Below are 20,897 nucleotides of genomic sequence, written 5' to 3' on the forward strand. Positions count from 1 at the left end.
TACGAAAAATGCGCAACTTTTTACGCAACTTTCGTAATGGATAGGAAAACTCGCGTTTTTACGCAAAAATCGTATTGGTAACGAAAAATTCGTAAAGAATCCGAAAAAATCGCAAAACATACGAAAAAATCGCAAAATACCGATCATTACGAAAAAAACGCAATCGGACTCCATTCGACCCGTTCGTGGGTAAGTAAATCAGCCCCTAACTGTTTAATGGATAGTAAGTAGTAGTAAGTAGTTAAAGCACCAATAGAACCTTCTAAATAGTTTGCAAACCAATCTTAAAAATTATTTTGTCAGTGTGTCTCTAGGAAAGTAACAATGCTGCTTTGTTTTACATTCCGTAAATCTGATATTTTTTATATATGTTCATATTACTCATATTGTCTCTCTTTTTGTCCCTGCTATTGTGGGCTTTTATATAAGTCACACTGGCAATACAGAGTTTTGCAGTATTTTAGAACCACAAAGCAGCCCACTGCCATTTTCTGAGAAACTGCAGCCTTAGCCACTATTGCAAGTCTTTGTGAAATATGAAACCTAGATGCCACAGGCACCACAAGTACAGAAACACAACATGTTAAAAAGCTATTTTTTTTCTTTATAAAAATAAAATTCTGTAATAGGGAGATCAATGTCCTAGTAGATGCGTTCTAGAAGATGGGCTGCATGAACAGTCATAATAAAGACAATAAATAAATAGAAGGTCAAATTGTTGCTTAACACAATATGTCGCTTAAGGGTTTAATCAATAAAGGCCAAAACCATCATCAGCTTCAGCTAAAATTGCTTCCAACTACAGTTCATTTTTAGCCAAAACCTGCATATTAAAGGAGAAACCCAAACTTGTATTGAACTGCACCCTTCTCACTAAGCTCATACTGGTACACCATTTCAGTTACAGGCCAAAGTTTTACAAACAATGCATACAAAAGGTAGCCATGTTGTAGTTCTGTTGCCGTTACAACAGATTAATAGAATCGTGTAACAATGCATCTATGATTGTGGGACTTTACTTACATGTCATATAGTCTAGTCAGGAACTGAAACCTATAACTTGCTGTACTTGAGCACTGATGTGGTATTACTGAATAGAGATATATCTTAACAAAATAAACTGACTTGTTATTATAGACACTTGGGTGGGGATTTATCAACAATCGAGTTTGATTTTTTTCACGATTTGAGCTTTTTAGTACTAAAACTGGCACAATTTGAATTTTGTTTCAAAAACTTGAATGTCTGGTATTTACTAAGTGCAAAAAACCCAAAAAACTCAAATGTGAAACTTCTAAAAATTTGCGAGTTTATGTAGAAGTGGGAGGCAAAGTCAAGCCATTTTTTGAGCTTTTCGAGTTTTATTAGAGTTTGTAAACTCAAAAATTCCAGGTATTCAAGTTTTTTTTTTTATTCAAACGTGTTTTCCTTACTAATAAATAAGCAAGAATTCAAAATGAGAGTTTATTCAAATTAGAAAAGAACATCTCGAATTCACAAACTCGAAAATTGATAAATAAGCCCATTAAATACAATGGAGTAGAAATGCTTAAATAGTAAGCAAACAAACCGTGGCTCTGGTTTACCATAGAAATGGTTAACATTTGTTAATATACTTTTATATTTACATTAGAATCAAGATAATTACAGACTAATAGTTTTACCTTATTTTTACAGTTAATAGAAGCTTATTACTGTGGGTGGAGGGGAGGATTAAAATATTCTTTGTGACATAAATTGTGCAAAATTGAATTGTGTAAATGTGGTTTGCAGTTGATATGTCCACTGTTATAAAGAATATATTTTAATGTATACGTCAGACTTTTGTATAATGTATTGCAAAAGTAAATTCATTTAAAATGTTATACTTATTTGTATCTAAGCAATACTGACTTTTTTTATACATAGTTTGGGCATTTGGACATATACTGGACAAAGATTGTAAGTTCTATTTAGTTCTGAAACGGTAATTAGCATGCATTATGTGTAACCATGAGACGGATTGCTGCTCTCTGCAATGACAACTGCTAATTATTAGATGTACACAAAGTTAAATTACAGAATAGATTTTCAAAGATCAAATAGGTTTTTATGAATATAATTCATTATTTTTGCCCTCTTTCTTAGCATTTTTAATATTCATCATGTTTTTATAAAAAAAAAAAAAAATCTTACAACAATTATGTCACAATTGAATAGTCTGAAGAATTAGCCTATGTATTAGTTTTAATGATTAAGACTATTTAACATTATGTCCTTTGGCCCAAAAACTTGCAAACTTGCTCAGTTCATAGATTCAAAATGCACTTGATAACTATACCCTATATTCCAATGGAAAATCCAAACAATTTGTTAGAGAATGTTTTTGACTTTTTGGCAACCAGATGATTGGTACATATAGATCACTTAACAACATTTGTCCCGACTACTCAAACTTTTGCCCTTGGCCCTAAGAATTAAATTGAAATAATTTTCTTAACAATTTTTGAAGTCTGCCCATAAATGAATTTTCCAGAGAAAGTATAAATGCAGAACCCAGACAAAAACAAATAACTACAGGATGAGATAAAGACTAAATATTCCACTTAGTATATATTATTCATTTAGACGTGGAAAAAAATATAAAAAAATAATCCTCCAGACTTATGCTTCATTCTGATATAACCTATATTAACATATTGGTGCAACTATGAATCCAATAATTATTAAACAATATAAAATGGCTGATAATGAAATTAATATTTAGCAAGTAAAAATGAACACTGTACTTTTTTTTTTGTTTTTAAATCACTCCTCATACCTACATCAACGTTCCAAAGCAGGTATCTTAACCATACTTCTAAAATACTAATAAATTAAGCATATGAGCTTTTCCCTCGTAGAGACCCGTTATATCCATATGTCAGCATTCTTGCATATTGTTTGCATAAGGCTGAGAGAAATGGACAAACAGAAAAAAACTTTGGATAAAAAAAAAAACACAATCACATAGGCTTATAATTATCTTGGGAGTGTTTTTATACACGTAGTAAGTTTATGTCTCAAACCTATATTTAGAGTCACTATGACTAAAAGAATATTCAGGAAGTTTAGAGTCTAACGACATTTTTTTTTCTTTTTCCATAAACACTTAAGCATAGATACATCAAGCAGTAAAAAAACTCCAATCAGAAAAATACCTTTCATATTTCTTTGCTTCCTTATAGTGCTAACTTTTATTCTCTAAATGACATGAAAACAGCCGGAATATGAAAGGTTTTTGTTATGGAACGTTTTTTTTTCACTGTTTTTAAGTTTGAGTCATTGCACAACTCGTAATTTTAGTGCTACCTCAAAATGGCTTTTTTAGCCTAGATTGTATAAAATTTGGGTGGGAAATTTAGTGCTTCAAGCTTTCAATTCTGAAGTTTACAAAATCGTAATCCTATCAGAAATATGTACATATGTAAAGCTACCTGAATAACTTGTACAGGTATAGGACCCATTATCCAGAATGCTCTGGACCAAGGGTATTTATAAGGGGTCTTAACGTAATTTGGATCTCCATACCTTAAGTCTACAAAAAATAAAACATTAATGAAACCCAATAGGATCGTTTTCCATCCAATAAGGATTATTTATATCTTAGTTGGGATCAAGTACAAGGTACTGTTTTATTTCTATAGAGAAAAAGAAAATCAGTTTTAAAATTCTAAATTATTTGATTAAAATGGAGTCTATGGGAGACAGGCTTTCTGTAATTTGGAGCTTTCTGGATAACGGGTTTCCAGATAAGGGATCCCATACCTGTAATACAAATTTTCCAGTCAAAAAAGTAGCATTGTCTGCTTGGTTTGATAAGTGGGCAAACCCTCATGTGGCTGGAGCCAAGCATCTTGCTATATCTTCATAAAAGGTGCACTCACTCTTATCGTGTTAAATAAATAGTATTTGTAATTTTAAAAGCTATGTAAAACATTTATGAACCCTAAGTTATAGTTTTATATAGAGTTATAGAAATCAAGTTACAGATCAAATTATAGAATCAAGGGGCATTGATTGGCTCTGACAATAGGCATCCCAAGTGCTGTAATCCCATTTTTACCTTTGAATCATGATTTGTTTCTTTTAAAAAAGCAACTGAATGAATTACATTGAGTTCTCAATGACACTGAAAAATGTCTGGCATTTTGTCTATAAAATGCTTTATGTGCTGCTACTGTAACACTAACCTCACACAGGAATATTGGGAGCTGCTCCTTGTATGGGGCAATAAAAAGTATTCATTGTGAACTGCTTGTTATATGAAGAAATAATAGTCTAATATCCTTGCAGACAACAGAGAAAAGCACTGGCTGCAAATCTACCTGTGTAACAAATGGAAGAGTGAGGGCACCTTTTATACCATACACTAATTAAACAACAATCTTTAAAAGACTATTGAGTGAATCTGAAATTGGAAACACACTAGTGAAATTTGTGACCTTTTAACTATTTCTAAGGGAGTTTTCTAAGGGAGTGAATAATAATGAATTGGATTTGAAAGAAAAACAAGTTTACATTCTACATACATCTCTGCCAGATGTTTAACACACACACACGCGCGCGCGTGTGTGTGTGTTTAGATTTAGAAAGAGAGGCTACATTAAGGTGTCAAGATATAAAACAAAAACTAAATTCTAAAAATCAAATAAGTTCCAATATCCTTTAGATTTATAAAGCCATACATCATGTATCCAGTCTGGATCAGTCACATCCCACCACTATTGAGGCACTGGCACAGGTTGTGCAAAATTTTTGATAACACAAAAATATTTGAAACAGAAAACACACAAATCAATCCTCATTTTACAGTAATTGTGGCAGTATTTTGTAAAACAGGAGCCAAAGTGGTTAGAAGCATAATGTCCAAAATATAACTCAAATGCAAGGTCGGTTTCAAAATATAAATATCTCTGGTAATTTTGTGGTTTATGGATACACTGGATTTATTTTTGGTACATGTTTCCAGATTGAATGTGTATGTGATGATAAAAATAGATGTAGTGATACTTTGCTTCCAAAGTTATACAGATCCTAAAAATATTCTTGGGTTGAATAATAATCCAGGTTTTTCTGTAATTTTGAAAACTACAAAATAATTGTATGTGCTTGAAAACTGGTGCACAAAGTAAGTGCTATGTGTGCATCTATATGCCCAAACTGTAGGAGTTCCCCATACACATGCCAGTAACACAGAGATAGTCAGTAGGCCTAGAGTATAGGTGACATCTCTGCACAATACTGTGCACTCTGCTGCATTTACAGCTCATTTAAATTTACATTTTAAAAGTGCTAGATGATGATAGGTTAGTTGTAAAAAAAAATGTATACAAATGAAAAATGTTGTGTGTCAAGAAGAGGTCTTATATTTATCACTAAAGAGGCCCATATTCAGTAGGGTGTGAAGGTATGTTCCCATAATTAGCAAAGTAGACAACAGTCTAATCTTACATTTTCTTAAAAGGCAACAAAGTAGAAGACATTCAATACTGTACCAAATTAAATGCAATGGCTGCTATGTTGATCCTGCAGGACCCATGCCATCTGAAGTGATGAATTACCTGGTTTGCTAAGATCTTCACAGCATATTGAAATAGGGCCACCTAAGGCTAAGCCTAGTCATGTAAAACACTAGACCTGTTTGAAATTACTACAGCTTTCCTCTGGGCACACATCTCTTAATAAACTTTTATTTTTATTAGGAATCGAAAATACACCTAATAAAAATAAGTATGAATTAAATGGCCTATTTTTAGTTTATAAAACAGGATCGGCAGGTCCCTAAAATATATATTTTAGACCCATTTCAAAAACCACCTTGTCCCTGTTTGGCATAATACCTAAAATATTACAAAACAACAATGAATGAAATAATCACAATGAAAAAATTGTCTTGAATATACTTGATAATGATGCACACGCAAAAATGAATTAACTACAATGTAAACAAAACAGTAAGATAACACTTTATCCATCAATAATATACAGTAAACCAATAGTTCACTGTGTGTACACATTTAATATGGTACACATAAAATGATTACATGTGTTAAAAGTAAATGTGTTACAAAAGTCTATTATAATATCCTACTTATATAACTGTTTTGAAAGAGCGATGTTTGCTTTTTCCCATAGTGCGATATTCAGACATTCCCATGATTCTGTTTTTTTATTTTTTATTTTTTTTCATTTTTTTTTTTGGTTAACATGTAGGCTGCAGCAGGCTTACTGTCGAGCTGGTAGAGGATGCCAAAAGGGGATATTTACAGAAAGGCCATGAACAACTCCCCACGGATAAATTCTGGTACTCCACTATTCTGCTGTTCAGAATTTCAACATGGTCTACTAGAGGAGGGAAACAAAATAAAAGAATAGATGTTAAAACAGGAACATTCGAAAATTGGGATTTTATGTTTCCAATCCACAAAACTCGAGAGCAGAAATTTAAAGCTAGACTGATTTCATATATATATATATATATATATATATATATATGTGTGTGTAAAATATCCTGTAAATTATATTCCTATAAGCGGTGCTTAGTGATATCATCAGTTCCAATCAGTGCTTAGTGATGTAATTTCTGTCACATGACTCACTGAAACTTGCGTATTGTAATTAAGTAGGCCCTGTTAAAAAATATGAGGATATTAGAAGTCATCTCAGAGTTCTATGACCTTTTAGAAAAGCACTTGGTCTTTGGCCTTGTTCTTTTATATGGTCGTGGAACTTCTTGGTGACTTATCTTCATATTTTCTAAAGGGTACTTTATCCACTATATGCTTCAGGAATCATTGGTAGTCAAACAAATGCCAGCACTCTTTGCAAAACTTGAATTTGCCCAGAGCTTAGTGTTCAGTCTAACCAAATCCTGTGTATTTTCACAAATATGAAAAAAAACATTTTCTCAAAGATTATGCAATTTGAGTGGTTATTTTTAATTTTTAAATATAATGTAAATTGTAATGTCATTTACATGTAATGTGTGGAAGATTTGATATTTGGCTTTTAAAAACCACTGAAGAGTTAATATAGATATACATGTTTTTGCATTCATGTATTACATATATAATGTTTATTAACCTGTTTGTTGTTTAAAACCTTAGTTTGTATTTTGACATTTTCTGCCATCTTCACTTCAGTTTAAGCACATAGACCAAACCAGGTATTTAGCAAATTTTGTCTTATTAACTCTATAAGGATACAGAGCCTCTTTTCATTATAAAGTGAACAGCAGGGTAAATTAAATGCATACAAGAGAAAAGATGATAGACAGAACTTGCTTTTATGGGAAACTTTAATGTGGTGACATGAGACATGATGATATGAAATATATATGGCTGTGTGCTAAGATTTTATATTAGTGTTTATGACTCCCATGATGAGCATGAGATCTGTTACTTAGAAGTTATCTAGGATTTGCAGAGAACTGGCAATAATAATGTGCCAAGGTCCATCTTGTCCCTTTAAGGCTCATTTACAAATGAGTTTTCAGAATGTTGGGAAAATGTTCATAAATGTGATGCCCTTTAACTTTATAACTGTATATATATTTTATATATCTCTCTTCCCCCTCTCTGTCCTATTAAAGGGGGGCTCCACCCAAGTTTTTTTTGCACAGTGAGAGCAAATGGAGTTTATTTATTTTGAAATAAATGTTTATTCTTGCTTGATTAATTGTTCTCCTGTGATAATAAGGCAGTGGCAATGTTATTGGAATCGGCTTCTTACTGAAGCAAAATGATGGTTGTGGGTCTCTTATGACAGGAGATACTGTAGGATCAAAACATGAAACTGGTTTTAAGGTGTGTAGTATTGGTTAATGTATTTTTTGTTGCTGCTATGACGGTAGTTAAAACACAGGGGGTTATATGTGTGTGTGTATGGATATATAGCTACAAATACAGTTATAGGATCTCTTGTCTGGTAATTTGGACTAACTTGGTCTACTAAAAAAAGCATTTAAACATTAAATAAACCCAATACTATTGTTTTGCCACCAATATGGGTTCATACAGCTTAGTTACCATAAAGTACAAATTATTATTAAGGAGAAAAAATTGAATTATTTGCTTATAATGGTCTTTATGTGGGTTGGTTTCCTGTTCCTTTGCACCAGCTGTCTCTGAGGTCAGCACCTTGAACTAAATTTTTATTCAGCCCAAGATGCAAGTGCTTTTCCAATGAGCACTAAGGGGGCGATGTTGTGCCCATTAGTGCTGTAGCATTGGCATTATTACTAATTTCAAATTACATTATTATCTTTGTTATTTCATTTAAAATGGGGTTTCAATTCAGAAAATAATACCATAAAATGAATGAGGAATACATTTGTTGGTCTTAATGGATGTAGCTGATTATTAACTGTAATGTTAAAGTGTGCTCTGCAAGTTAGAATTGTGTTTATCTCATATTTGACCCAGTCAAATTCCCTTTTGGCACTTCCATCTATAAACCTGGAAAAATAAACACAGGTTCAGTTCAAAATAATCTGATTTCTACTGCTAAGGTTCTCAAAGATATGTAGAAATAACTATGCTCTCTGGTTACCTATGTAAAGCTAATTTTATTAATAAAAATTTAGCACTGTGGTAATCGGGGAATAATTCTGTTTTTGGTTTTTGTTTTTTTAGCAATGCAGCTGTCAAGTGCAATTGTCTTTACTGGACTGACCAACTATTGCCCCCTTGTTGAGACACCATTAAAAGTAATGTATTATTGATCTTTATTTATAATCCTGCCTGATGTTCTAGCAATCTTATTGCTTCGCCCATAAGCCCAACAGCTGGGGTGAGGCAATATTGCCATTGACCTTAAATCCAGGGCATACATGAAAATGATTTACTCCTGGTATTTATGGTATTTTCTTTTTGTATTTATTTATTTTAGTTATTTGGCCATTTTCATGATTTGTATCTTGCGAAAAAGCTAAGACATAAAGATTATTTCATCAAACATACAAAAAGCCCATACTCTGTTTCAATCACAAGATTGCAACTAAGCAGAAAGAAGAAATTGCCACAAGCATCCACTATATATACATCTAAGGATAGGTGTGGCAAGAGGTTTCATGTTTATAGCTTCATTGGCTGACATTGCCATAAGCAAACAATAAATGCTTTTTTTTCTAAATAAACATACTCCTAAAGAAGACTAAATCATTTGGGGTTTTATTTCCCTTAATACCACATTGTTTCAGCTCACCCATCCAAAAGGTGCATATAATATGGATTTCTACATGTGAAATAAAGCTATTTAAAGGGCCAAACCTGATTGGCTGTAGCTGTTGCAGCGAAGGGCACGCTGGTGGCAGGTGTCGTTGCTGCAGACACAGTGGTGGGCGTAGCACCGTGCATCATGGGTACTTTCAGGAGGGAACCATGGAAGCGACATACAGGAGGGTGGAGGGTTAATGGTAACCATAGCAACATATGGTGGATTGAAGGAGCGTGGTAGGTATCACAGCAGCAAGCCATGTGACATCAACCATGAAGGTTACACCGGGAGCAGCATGCAATCACAGTGCAAAGCAAGACAGCGTTATCAAAGAAAAGATAGGAAACAAAAAAAAAAAAAAAAAAGAGAAAAAAGGGAAAAGCTAATTATAATTGAGTAAACTAAAACATTATACACAATACATTTATAAGCACAGATGTGATGGGAGTCACTTTCTAAGAAATGGGTTCAAATTTGAAAAGCAATCCAACTAAAGAAATGTTTGTAGCTCTAATTCAGAGAGCGTTCTGGTTAATAACTGTTTGTTTCACCTGCTATAGGTTCACTTTCAGGTTCTGTGTTCTATAAAACAGGGCATTTAGTCTCAGTGTTTCTGTTAATAACCTCCTTAGCTGACCATTGGTTTTACAAATATCCATGCATGTTTTTAGTGCCATCTTAAACCTGAGCCTTTATGCTGTATCCTAGATATATGAATAGACTTTGGCATCTTATGTATTAGACTATTAAACATAACATAAATGATCCAAAGAAACCCCCACATATTGAAATATGTACTTAAAGTAGGCTAGTGCTGCATGGAAAATGTATTTTACCTTAATAATATCACTTAAACAAAAGCAACTTGGAAAACTGGATTGCTTAATGTGCCCCCAAAATCTAAATTGTTTGTGGAATGTGCCCCATAAGATTGCCATAAACTCCCAGTTTATTGAATTGAATTCCTCTTACCCTAGCTTAAATTCCCTTCTGCCAAGGTTTACTATGATATTCCAGCCTGATATACTGCTGTTTACTGTGGTTGCTTTTGCACTCTGACCGGGTCCTCTGTTACTAAAAACACAGACATTTCTGATTGTCAGATTTACACTTTCCGTGCTGATTAAAACATACCTATTTTCATTATATGTTTAGCCAACGTGCACACAATTCTGTTTAAGAAGTGATCAAGGCAGGCAAGCTTGTAAGCAGCATGGGAAAGTGTAGCTCTGTATCTCAGTATCACAGATAAAGGTACCATCAAGGTAAAGATCAGACAGATATCTATGTAACTGGCAACACAGCAGGCAGAAACGTAATGATAAACCTTGCATCAATCAGGGCAAGAGAGATCCATTCAAGGGAGGCTGCAAAAAATATGTTTCCCGCAGTACAACCTCCCGTCATCTGCGCTCTCAGTCCCTCCATCCTTAGGCCCTGATTTCTCAGCACTATTGAAAAGATCAGCTGGAGGGGAAGGGACATTGCCAAATTATGTAAAGTATAGATAAAGTTTAAAAATGTACCTTCAAGGGGCGCATGTTTAGAGCCTTTATGTCACTCTTAAGATTAATGAGCATTTGTACAAACCATAGAAAAATACATAAGCTTACACATAACCAAAAATACAAACACAATGAACCAGCAACAGACAGCCAATGTTTCACCACTGAGGTGGAAAATGGGGTGCACAATGACAAGGAAATGTGTTACCATTGAGGCTGCATAGGGACATTACACTGACCAGTTATAGATTCAGAATATTAACCATGTTTTGTGGGGCATTTCTTCCTCATATACTCCTGTATATGCTTTTCCCTTTGCAAAATACAGAATGCATTCCACCATCTACCTTTTGAATAAATCTATATTGCTATAACAATTATGACTGCTCTCGCCAACATGACAAAGGCACCCGTAACAGAATAACCATGTTTACTATATATATGAATATTTAAAATGTTTTGCAGCACTTACAGGACATATTTCCTTGAAAAATGCTGTTTAAATTGTAAGCCTGTACCCCTGAGCCAATGAAGCAGGGGTTTTGGGCCTGAAGCTAAGCAATAATAAATAGCTCTATTTTTGGATGTCTTGGTGTAAACAAATATCAAAGGGCTCATTTATTGACTGTCTTTAAAACTGCCAGACAGTTTATTGTTGTATTATATCAGTTTATTTTCTAAGCTGGAAAGGTTGTTCACATTTGGAAAATATTGTTCAGATGTTAATTATACCAAGGATTAATGATTCAGATTGACATTAGAGCTCAGTGCTGCTGCTGGCTGTACTGACTACTCACACCCAATAGAAAATGTTTAAAGCAGTCTAAAACAGATACATTATCAGATATATCTGTTTTGATAAATGTGTCAGTTCATTAATGCTTTCCTGGCAGTTGGAAATTTCTCTGACAGGAAAGTGTTAATAAATAGATAAATTGGTAAAAAGTTCAAACAAACACCCCTTTCTCTATATCAATATAAAATGTGTCAATTGGCTTTACTAATTCCTCTCTGGTGGTCCTATAGAGGTCTGGAGTATCTTGAAGCTAGTGCTTCATTTAATTTAATTATAGGTGATTCTCTTACATCAAATTTTCCACCAGATTCAATTTCTTTTTCAACACAAGGTAACATCATTTTTCAATAATCGATATTGCTTCAAATGCATTCATTGTAATAGTTCAACCAGTATGAATTTTTAGGTAACACATAAACAACAGCAAACTGGAATACTTTGAAATGGGAGTTACAGAATTACTGGCAAATATACATTTAAGAATACATGCAGAATGTATATAAGGTTAATTGTGGATGGTATGGTATCTCCACCAGGAAATTTCCACTGAAACATATGGTATTTCATTTAAAGGGATTATTTTCTCTTGATTTTTATGATGTATTTTTTATTTCTAAATTACACTGTTTACATAGCAAATAATTCACTATACCCTTTAAAATGTTGTTCTTGAATCAAATAATGTATTTTTTCATTGTAATATTGGTGTGTAGGCAGCCAACTCAGTGCATTGTGCCCGAGTCTGAGCTTTCAGAAGGAGCCAGTGCTACACATTAGAACTGCTTTCAGATAATATATTGTTTCTACATGTCCCATGTAACTGGAGAAGTCCCAACCAGGTCACAAAAATCTGTTTGTTCTTTTGAAAAATGAATTTCAATGCAGGATTCGGCTGTAGAAGCTTTGTTAACTGATGCATTTGGAAAAAATATGAATGCACTAATGCAAATATTTCTGTGCCAAGTGTCGATCGCCCAAAGCAATGAAATACAGCATGGTCAGTTTCAGGCAATGATATGCTTGTGTAGAAACTGGTCCATATGCAATTTGCCTTAGAGAACTGAGGTAAATATAGGGGGAATGGACACAGAATTATCATTAGCACAATATAAAATTTAGCACTAAGTTTGAGTACAAGGAGAGATGCAGTTTGATTAGAAGGAGCAGAACTATGAAAATTAGTAGGGACACCAATAAAGATCACACTCACAAACAATGATAATGATGGGGAACACACTGAAGAACAGACTTGTAGGACAAATCAATGGGTTGGAAAGTTCTCTAAGGGTGATGGCATAGTTGGAGGTTAGTGGCCGACAATAAATCTGCTCTACCACGGGCGACTAATCTGAAAATTCTTTTCCGCTGGCAATAATGTAAATCGTAGGTGTAAAAAACATACACATCGCTTCATTTTTACAAAGTCGCCCATAATTTCATCATGAGGCAACACTTCTGTAAAACTAAGCAATGTATATATTTTCCCACTGGTGATTTACATTTTGACGTACATCAAGGTGTGCCACAGCTTTAAAGGTATGATTATGTAAGTAATAAAAAATCTAAAGTACACAGCACTTTCACAATAGAAAGAACGGTTGGAAGGAGCTTGACAAAGAAACATATGTATATTATAGAGAAAGTGTTAGAAAGAATGAAATTTGAATATTTATATGTTTACATTTGATTGTGGAATAAAACTAAATTGGCATAGTTGGCATTAACAAGCTTGCTATAGAAGCTGTATTATCACATACAATAATGTACATATATGCAAAACCAGCTGTTGTTGCTTGTGTTAAGAACTATTGGTAAGTGAATATAGATCAAATGTAGATCAAATATCTGTCAATTCAAAGCCACTTAAACCTTGGCAAGGAAAAAATAAAAGATATGTGCCTTGAGTCTGTAGTGCCTATGTGGCAAAATATTAAGGAGTTGATTCACTAAAGTGCATTAAAACGAGCGCTATTTATAGCATGCGTTAAAAAAAATTTTTGCTTCTTATTTTTTGCGACTTAACACACGATTCACTAAAAGGATACTTGCGTTAATTTAGACACGATGTTGTTTGCGTCATTTAGGTCGTGATAAGCGTTTTTCTTGCGTTAGTTTCTACGTGCGTTAATTCCCGCTGCACATGATATATTTCGCCGCTTATTATATTAGCGCACTATTTAGTGCACGATTTAACGCACGTACTCATTACATTCGTAAAACTACTTTTCTGAAAATGACCATTTCCCTGAAAACTGGAGGCTGCATCACTCTAGGGCCAACACATACTTGAAAAAATCACACTGTAAAGTCCATGTTGTGTTGCCAAAAGCTCACGAACCACAATTTTCTTTAAGTACCACCTGCCCCAAGTAGGTGTTAATCTTTGCATAGACTAATGCGATATTTAGCGCGTTTAACGCTTCATATGTGTTTGTGAATCATGCGTTAGTATTATTTCTACGCGCAAATTAACGCATGTGTTAAAATTAATGCATTGCAGTAGCGTGCGATTTAATGCATGCAAAATCACTTTGACGAATCGGCCGTTATTTATCGCGTCAATTTGAACGCAAAAAAACCATGCAATAACGCTTATCGACCTTTAGTGAATCAACCCCTAAATGTGCAGTTGTGCAAAACACTTGTCTCTCCCCCTAACTGCCTTTCAGCTGCATTTTGCTTACGTAAAGAGTACAAGTAGACTGTATCTGTATAATAGTAATTTTTTATTTCTTACCCCAAAGAAAGACAATATAAACCCCAGAGTAGTTCTTTCACCCTCTTAAATTCAGAAGTCATACTATGTATAACATATCTAATACACTTTTAAAATCACACAATATTCAAAAGTATAATTTTATGATTCCAGATATGGAGGAATGTGAAGGCAAAAATCTCTCCCATGTTCTGACTAGTTTAAAAAAAACCTTGCTTTCTTTGCTGAGTAGCAGTGGGGTAAAAAAAAAATTGCTGCTGCAGAACTAAACAGTAACATTACAGTGACTGTTTGATGGAGCTTCCAACATGGAAACAAGCAGTTTGGCCGTTTGATCTATGCTTCATACATAACTTCAGCCTGATTCCCTAACTAGTTAAAAGCCCAAGAAAATAGAAATTGCCACTCTTTGTGATAAGCCCCTTAAAGGAGAAGGAAATTGATTTGCCACATTAGTGCCAACTAGAATGCTATATTTATTCTGCAGAAAGCATTACCATACAATGTAAAAAGCCCTAGAAGAGAATGTAAAGAGCCCTAGACGCTCCCTCTGTTTGTTTAAGATAGCAGCTGCAATTTTATCTTGGTCTTTGTAGCTTCCTGCTGCAGCTCTAGCCTTATAGCTCAGATCACACATTCTGATGGGAGGGGGAGTGAGTTTTTATGAATTCTTATGGGAGGGAGGAGCCGGAGAAGGGAGAAAGGAGAGAGCTGCGCAGACTCCGGCCCCAGGAATGAAGGATTTTTCTAAGAGAGGAAGTCTGATACCGAAGAACATGTTTACAAAAAAGGAGACAAGATATCCTGTGTTTCTTTTGATAGAGGACTCAGTGCAGCTTTTCTTTGAGTCTTTATTGCTGTATTTACATAAACCCTTCTGATAAACCTTACTTAGTTTTTACCTTTCCTTCTCCTTTCTCCTTCTCGCATTTATAAGACAAAAGTGTTCGAGCAAGTGCTGCATTTACTCTAAGAACATAGTGCTGGTGACTTGTCAAGATAACTACAGCATCATGACCTTGGGATTCAGATATGAAGATAGATCTAGTCATTTAAAACCGGAGTGACTATATGTCCTCTGCACCACTCTGCAGACAGAAATGAGTAGATGCTGTCATCTTTGGATCTCTGTGGAGTCCCAGTAAATCATTCTGATAGTACGAATGGCTCAGTCAGTATTATTGCAGAGAAAGATAAATGATCACTTACAACAAGCCTCATAAATATCAACCAGAAAAGTTTCTCACCTGTAGGGATAAATGTAGGTTGTTGTAACTGCATATTTGCTAGAGCCTGTTGGTAGTGGAAAACACTTGGGTTAAACACCGTCGTGGCACCATTGCTTTTCTCAAGTGCTGGCCTCTTTGGTAAAGGTTGAAGTGCTCCAGGCTGCAGAGCCTGTAAATGAAGCAGTTATTAACAACAACAAAAACTAACTGGGAATTAAGAGGCAGGTCACATGTACAAGTTAGAGCGTTTAATATATCTAGTAGTTTGTATTCATATTCATGACCCTAACAGGAAGACATGACTAATGTGCGGCACTCAAAACTTTTGGTTACTAGGATGTAGTGCTTCTCAGAAGCACATGATTGTTGAAAGATGCCAGTTATGTAGCAAAATCCCTTTGTGAGCCACAAATTAGTCATTGCTGGATTTTTAATTAACAAATCATACATGTCAAGAAGTTACGAGTAGAGAGGAAAGTTCTTTATGCACAAAGATTATATGGTGCCAATACATATAGTTGTGGGCAATAGGACTTGGGACACAATGTGCTGGTGACCTTAAAACTATAGTATGTCACAGCTAAAACCGGACTGAATTATTAATATTACTGATCCAACCAAGCAAAAGTTCAGCAAGCTGCAGTATTTACATGAATTTGTTGTACAGGTATAGGACCCGTTATACGGAATGCTTGGGACCAAGGGTATTCCGGATAACGGGTCTTTCCGTAATTTGGATCTCCATACCTTAAGACTACTAAAAAAAAAATAAAAAATCAATAAACCATTAATTAAACCCAATAGGATTGTTTTGCATCCAATAAGGATTATTTATATTTTAATTGGGATCAATTACAAGGTACTGTTTTATTACTACAGAGAAAAGGGAAATCAGTTTTAAAATTCTGAATTATTTGATTAAAATTGTCTATGGGAGACAGGCTTTCCGTAATTCAGAGCTATCTGGATAATGGGTTTCCGGATAAGGGATCCCATACCTGTATCAGCAAAAATGCCTCTTGATTTCTATCTTGAAAATGAAAAATTCACATGTATTTTTTGATACTACGTTTCTTTCAAGTACATTGGTGCTGGCATCATTACATTACATCCTCTAACTGAATCATAGTGGGATAATACTCGAAAATTTGTACCTGTGCAGTAACCCCTTGCATCCAATCAAATTTTTGCTTTTATTGGTCTAACTGCAAAAAAAAAAAACTTTTCACCAACTGGGTGCAAATGTGTCCACTGTCCACTTCATTATAATTGGGCAACAGCGGTACTATAAAAGCCACCTAATATAAATTCATATGAAGCATAAGAGGGTTCTAATGAGACATCAGATGAGAGTTCAATGAGAGTTCAGTGTAAATATAAAACTGGGTAAATAACATAATAGCCAGAACACTACGTCCGCCTTTGTATCTTTTTAACCTGTTAGTTGGGCAGCTTATTAAATGGGGGCCACACGGGACATAACAGTTCATTTAGTTTGCCTTTGAACCTGACCTGCATGCTCGGCAAACCTACTGAACAGTTATGTCCCGTGGAGCCCCTCATAAAGTTGTTGACAGAAAACATTTTTTACTTTCCTCAGCCAATCTATTTACCCTGTTTTATTTTTTACACTGAACTGTTCCTTTAAGACTGGAACAAGATGGGGTCAAATTCACATTAAGACAGAAATAAAAGGATTCACAACACAATGGTTTGTCAAATACAGGGTTGTGTTATATTTGGGGCAGAGAAATAATTGCTACTTTTTAAAATTTATTAAGAATTCATCTTCGATGGTCCAAAAAAGAAGACTGTAAGTCCTTTATGACCATGCCCAAGGCCGTCTAACCATCTTGAGACCTGCCTTGATTAATATATTACTGCTTGGTAGAAAGTTTTGATTTAATGCAGAAAACACTAAGGGGCAGATTTATCAAAATGTGAGTTTAGAACTTCTATTTATTCCTATGGGATTTTTAGAAGCATATTTATCAAATGGTGAGTTCTAACTTCTCAACCATTGATAAATACACTTCTAAAAATCTCATAGGAATGAATAGAACGTGGGTAAGTTTTTTTGTATTAAGCTCTAAACTCACATTTTGATAAATCTGCCCCATAGTGTTGTGCTATCACAAGATTTTTCACCGTATTAGATTAACTCCAAGCATGAAAAGATAACCTGACAATTTGGTTCAAGAAGCAGCTGGAGTGTCAGGTAGGGAAAATGGTCTTAAAATCCGGACTTCTTTTTCATTATATATTTGTAAGTTAAACTGTATGCTCATTGGTGAGTTCCAATGCAGCCACCCCCACACTCGGATGATTGGGTCATAAAGTGAACCCTTGTCGGAAGAGGAACCTATCAATACACTGATGTTATCTTCACCCACCAGAATTTTTAAACCTAATTAATAGATATCTGGCTGATTTTTGCCCTTTCATGTTACAGCATACGGGGAAAAGTAGTATAATAGCTTAATATCTGTTGCCCACAACTTATAAGTTTAAACCTGCCCCTTCATTTTAGACAAACAGAACAGGGTAAACCTTTTACCATTTAATTATGCACTGCAGACTGCCTAGCAGAGAAAAATACTCTACAGAAAAGTGAAACATTTAAGAGGATGAAGAGCAAAGTTATGTGGATATGCCAAGAAAAGAAGCAATGGAAATCTAATACTATTGCTCACAGAGATGAAGACACTGGGTTTGCAGCACACTGTCATAATTAGCAGCATAGAATGGAATCTCCACTGTTATTTAAAGGCAATGCAAATCATGCCTCATTGCTATTTATCTTTAATTGCCACTCCAGTTCAAGTTGTATGAGCTCATCTTAAGTTTCAATTACAAATGACATATTTAAAATAGAAAATAATGCAAATGTTATGCCTAAAGGTCACAAAATTTATTTAGTTACATGGTTGAAGAGCTTAAAATGAATCCTGGCTCTGTAGCTTGCTCTTGAAATAATTTTATATTGCCTTCTGCTAAAACAATAGGCAGCATTTAAAAAAACCTTCCCTTCCCAGCCGCCCCCTGCTATGCAATGCATTAGGGTGGCGCTGTACTACAGTTCCAGTGATACATGTCCCTCTGTAATGTTAGGGTGCATTGCTCATAAAGAGAAATTGTGCATCCCTTCAAGTAACATCCTTCAAGATCCTTGGGCCACCATTCACATAATGAAAATAGTATGATTTTACTGGTATGGGCAGCTTAAGTGTCTATAGGGGCAGTAATGAGAAACTCAAAGAAAATTAAACAGAGAATAATCACATTGCTTGGCATTGTGTTTTAGATACTGACATGACTACTTTGTTTGACAGGAATATATCAGAAAAGTATTTATGTGTTTCACTCAATCCTCTATTAATCTTAATTGGGCCCTCTAATGGGCAAAATTCAATTCAATGAGAAAAAAATATCTCCTAATTAAATTCCAGGTTTCTCCAAAGACTTCTAGTTTTCAGGTCATAAACCGTGAGATATGTTTTTTTCATCAAACTGAATCCAGCCCATTATTAAATAAATAAAAGCATCAAATATACTATGCACTTTTGTACATATACTTGGCTTTCATTTTCCTTGTTTAACTTTAGCTTATTATAATAAAAAGATAAGTACATTTCCAACATGGTATTTCTGAATCATACAACATGGAAAAGGAGACCAGGGTAGTTTGAAGGCTGCACAGATATGACATGAGCTGCAAACCTTGCTTGGTTTAACATGGAGTGAGCTCTCTCAGATGATCACATGCAAAGCAATAGGTCAAAGATGCAAGTACCAGGTCAAGGGTTGCCTTGTGAGGTCGCTTCAGTGATCTGACAGCTGGTTGAATCTTATTAAGCAGGCAGGGAGCGCGTGATGGAAATGGGCCAAGGGGGTCAAGCACAACAAAAAACAGCAAGCAGAGGTGCATCATAAGGAGAGGAACATTGTGAGAAGATGAAGAGAAGAAGAAAAAAAACACAAGAATGCATTATATTAGGAAATCTAAGCATGCACGCAGAATGATTACTACAGTTATATAATATTATTGTTAAACAACTTTCCCAGCTTCTCGGTGCTGTCAAAAGCAGAAATCTCATGTAATCCAATTGTCTTTTTTCAGCACTGGATAAATCAGGGTCATTAAAACATTCTTTGTTATTGAACAGCAAATGCACAGTGTGTTCAAAGGAAACATTTGGTTAGCTATGTGTTAACTGGCATTTTACAAATGCGTCCTTTCCTTGAGAGGGCTTAAAGGGAAACTGAAACCAGTGAACAAGCATAGCCCTGGAACAGGGGGCCCAATAATTGGGTTTGCACTTGGTGAGACAACAGATCTCAAATGCAGAGAATTGACTATGAAATACTCCACTGAGTTTTAGAAAAATAATTTGATATAGAAATATGTGTATTATCTTTATGTATAAAAGTATGTATTTTCTCAGTTACACAGGACTGCAACAAACCTGGCTAATGCTATTCAGTATACTCTGCAACAGGTTAATCTGTATAAACAAATTAACTAGACCACATTGCTATTTCATATGCAATTTGCCTGCTTGGTTGTGCCCAGTGTGTCAAAACCTGAACTGTGCATGCACATTATTGGGATGTCATTTCTATCAATAGTGCATCAAAATAACACGTGCATGCAGGGCCGGATTTGTCTTCTGGGCGCCCCTAGGCCGCCCCCGTTGAGCGCCCCCCCAATGCGTATGCGAATGCATACATTTAAAGCCCCATACAAAGCAGTGGGGAGAAGTTCCCACTGCTCCGTATTGAAAAAAACTTTAAAAATTCCGTTGCGGTGGGGCGGCATGCCGCCCCTACATTTCTGCCATCCTAGGCCCGGGCCTTTGTGGCCTCTCCACAAATCTAGGCCTGCATGCATGTGATTCTTTCAGCCAAATCTGGCGCAGCCCGCACTGAGAGCTAAGGAGGTGGAACAAATGCATTGGTGCCGAGGGCAATTATAAAGAAGTGCAAGGAACATCTTTGGACAGAGTAACTTTAATAAAGGGGCACAAGCACTGCATCTATTTTTGAGTGAGTGCAACAATGATTGTGCTTATAGGAGCCCTTATTACTCTAAGCACCCTAACACTTCTCACAAATGCTGTGAACTGATTACTCATACTCATTACTCATTGACACATACATGCTTGCTGCCAATACGCAGATGAGAGGAGATGTCTGTCACACATACATCACACATTCTGCCTCACACTCTTATGCTCTGCGAGATTTTAAGTTCTTTTGGAGCAATGTTTTGTATCCAGTCTATCCCCTTACTCTGTCCTGCATGTGACACGCAGTGTCCCTGTTCTCCCCCACTTCATATTGCTCACGTGTCACTTTCCAGCTGGCATGTCTACATAATACAGGACAGAGTGGTAAGGCCAAATTAAGTCATG

General features: G+C 35.2%; 1 protein-coding gene across 5 annotated transcripts in view; it reads right to left on the reverse strand.

The window, feature by feature from the left end:
* Positions 1 to 5,887: 5,887 nt before the first annotated feature.
* Positions 5,888 to 20,897, reverse strand: part of mbnl3 (muscleblind-like splicing regulator 3) — an 81,165-nt gene continuing 66,155 nt past the window's right edge. For 2 of the 5 annotated variants that reach the window (XM_012969433.3, XM_004916933.4), the window contains 4 exons: positions 19,277 to 19,330; positions 15,502 to 15,652; positions 9,291 to 9,385; positions 6,279 to 6,366 (listed from right to left, as the gene is read on the reverse strand). In XM_012969433.3, coding sequence (XP_012824887.2) covers positions 6,364 to 6,366; positions 9,291 to 9,385; positions 15,502 to 15,652; positions 19,277 to 19,330 — 303 coding nt within the window. In that variant the 3' untranslated portion in view covers positions 6,279 to 6,363. Of the gene's footprint in view, positions 6,367 to 9,290; positions 9,386 to 15,501; positions 15,653 to 19,276; positions 19,331 to 20,897 lie in introns of all 5 variants that reach the window. The other 3 variants (XM_012969436.3, XM_002932586.5, XM_031891280.1) reach the window with 2 other exon arrangements.

Source organism: Xenopus tropicalis, chromosome 8 (genome assembly GCF_000004195.4).
Source record: "Xenopus tropicalis strain Nigerian chromosome 8, UCB_Xtro_10.0, whole genome shotgun sequence".
NCBI lineage: Eukaryota > Metazoa > Chordata > Amphibia > Anura > Pipidae > Xenopus > Xenopus tropicalis.